General features: G+C 74.0%; 1 protein-coding gene across 1 annotated transcript in view; it reads left to right on the forward strand.

Annotated features, from left to right (window-relative positions):
* The first annotated feature begins 1,455 nt into the window (after positions 1–1,455).
* HS3ST4 (heparan sulfate-glucosamine 3-sulfotransferase 4) overlaps positions 1,456–1,820 on the forward strand; it is a 392,554-nt gene continuing 392,189 nt past the window's right edge. The window contains exon 1 of the mRNA XM_049638459.1: positions 1,456–1,809. Coding sequence (XP_049494416.1) covers positions 1,456–1,809 — 354 coding nt within the window. The remainder of the gene's footprint in view (positions 1,810–1,820) is intronic.

Below are 1,820 nucleotides of genomic sequence, written 5' to 3' on the forward strand. Positions count from 1 at the left end.
GGCCCCGGGGGTGTGCGCGGCCAGCCCCCCCTCCCCCGTCCCCAGGAAGCAGGGTTCCCTAGAGAGCCTCAGCTGATCCCGCTGCCTCTCCCTCCCATGCCGCCACCTCCCTGAGCAAAAGGCCGCGGGGAGCAGTGTCTAGTTTTGAATCTTCCAGAGCCTTCTGATGTTTACCATTCCCCCCAGGAGAGGGAGGTGAGGGATGGCAATCTCTCGGCAAAGAAAATATACTTAAAAAAAAATTCAGGGAGGCGATGCACACGGACACCCTGCAGCCTAACTTGTCTCTGCTCATTAGGCGTTCAGAGCGATGACGGGCTCAGTCTATCCCAGTCCAGGGAAATCGGAACTCCTTTAGCGCTAATGCCCCCCGCCCCAAGGGGCGCAGGTGTACGCGTCGTGAAGGGTATCGGGGAGGGGACGGCCTCATCTTTGGGGGCAGAGGGCGCAGTCACCCAGTGGCGGGACAGAGGCGGAAGCTCTGGGGCTGGGAAACCTGGGGGTCTGTGTCAAAACTCCACCCAGAAGATGGGGAGGCTGGAAAGATGGAAGTTTGTGGGGGAAAACGGAGAAGAAATCACTGCCGGACCCCCGGCAGGATGATATCCGGGGTGAGAGAAGGCGGGTCAGGGACGCGCCGAGCCGGCCTGGAGTCCCAGGGGAAGAGGGGAAGCGACAGCTCTCGGTCCTCGGGCCCCCAGCTCCCCGCTGCGCGGCTCCGGCGGCTGGCGCCGGTCTCCGTGTCCCTAAAAGTATCGGGAGAGGGATGGAGAGCGCCGCGTCCCAGGCTCCCCGGGGAGAGGGAGGCACGCGGGGCTGGGCGGGGCACGCCTCCAGTGCGCCGTGTGTTTGGGGGGGGGGGGGGGCGCGATCTCCGCTCTCCCGGGCGCCCCAGCCCCAGCGCACGCCTCCGCTTCCGCGCCCCCCTCCGCAGGCGCGCGCGAGGCGCACTCCCCCTCCCTCGGCGGCGCGGGGCGCGCGCCCGGCCCCCCTCCTCCTCCCCTCCGCGCCTCTCCGCTCTCCCGGCAGAAAGTTAGCAGCGGGGAAGGAACTCGGGGCCGCAACAGCGCGCGGCGGCGGCGGCCGGGGCTGAAGCAGGAGCCGCGGCGGAGCCGGGGAAGCGGGGGCGCCGCAGACGGAGCAGGTGCGGCCGGCGGGTCCGCGCGCCCCCCTCGGTCCCCTTGCCGGCGGCTGAGGGGGGTGGTGGTGGTGGGGGGGGGGGCGCCCGGGCCCCGCGGGGAGGGGGGGGGGGGGGGGGGGCCATGCGGCGGGGCTCCCCCCCGGCGCAGCGGGACAGCGGCCAGGGCCGGGGGCGCAGCGGCGTCGCTTCATGCAGCCGGGGCGGCTGGGCAGCGGCGGCGGCGGCGGCGGCGGCGGCGGCGGGGGCGGCGGCTGAAACCATGTCCGGGCAGCGCCGGGGGCCGCCGCCGCCGCCGCCGCGAGCCGGGAGCCGCGATGGCCCCGTGGCCCGCACCTCCTCCGCCTCCGCCTCCGCCTCCACCTCTCGCCGCGCCGCCGCCGCCCGGCGCCTCTGCTAAGGGCCCGCCGGCGCGCAAGCTGCTTTTTATGTGCACCTTGTCCCTGTCCGTCACCTACCTGTGCTACAGCCTCCTGGGCGGCTCGGGCTCCCTGCAGTTCCCCCTGGCGCTGCAGGAGCCGCCGGGCGCCGCCGCCGAGCCCCCGCCGAGCCCGCCGCCACCCTCTCTGCCGCCTCCCCCCGTGCGCCTCGGCGCCCCCTCGCAGCCGCCCGCGCCGCCGCCGCCGGACAACGCGAGCCGCGGGGAGCCGCCCGAGCCCCCCGAGCAGCCCGCCGCCCCCGG

This window comes from Panthera uncia, chromosome E3, assembly GCF_023721935.1.
Source record: "Panthera uncia isolate 11264 chromosome E3, Puncia_PCG_1.0, whole genome shotgun sequence".
Classification (NCBI taxonomy): Eukaryota; Metazoa; Chordata; class Mammalia; order Carnivora; family Felidae; genus Panthera; species Panthera uncia.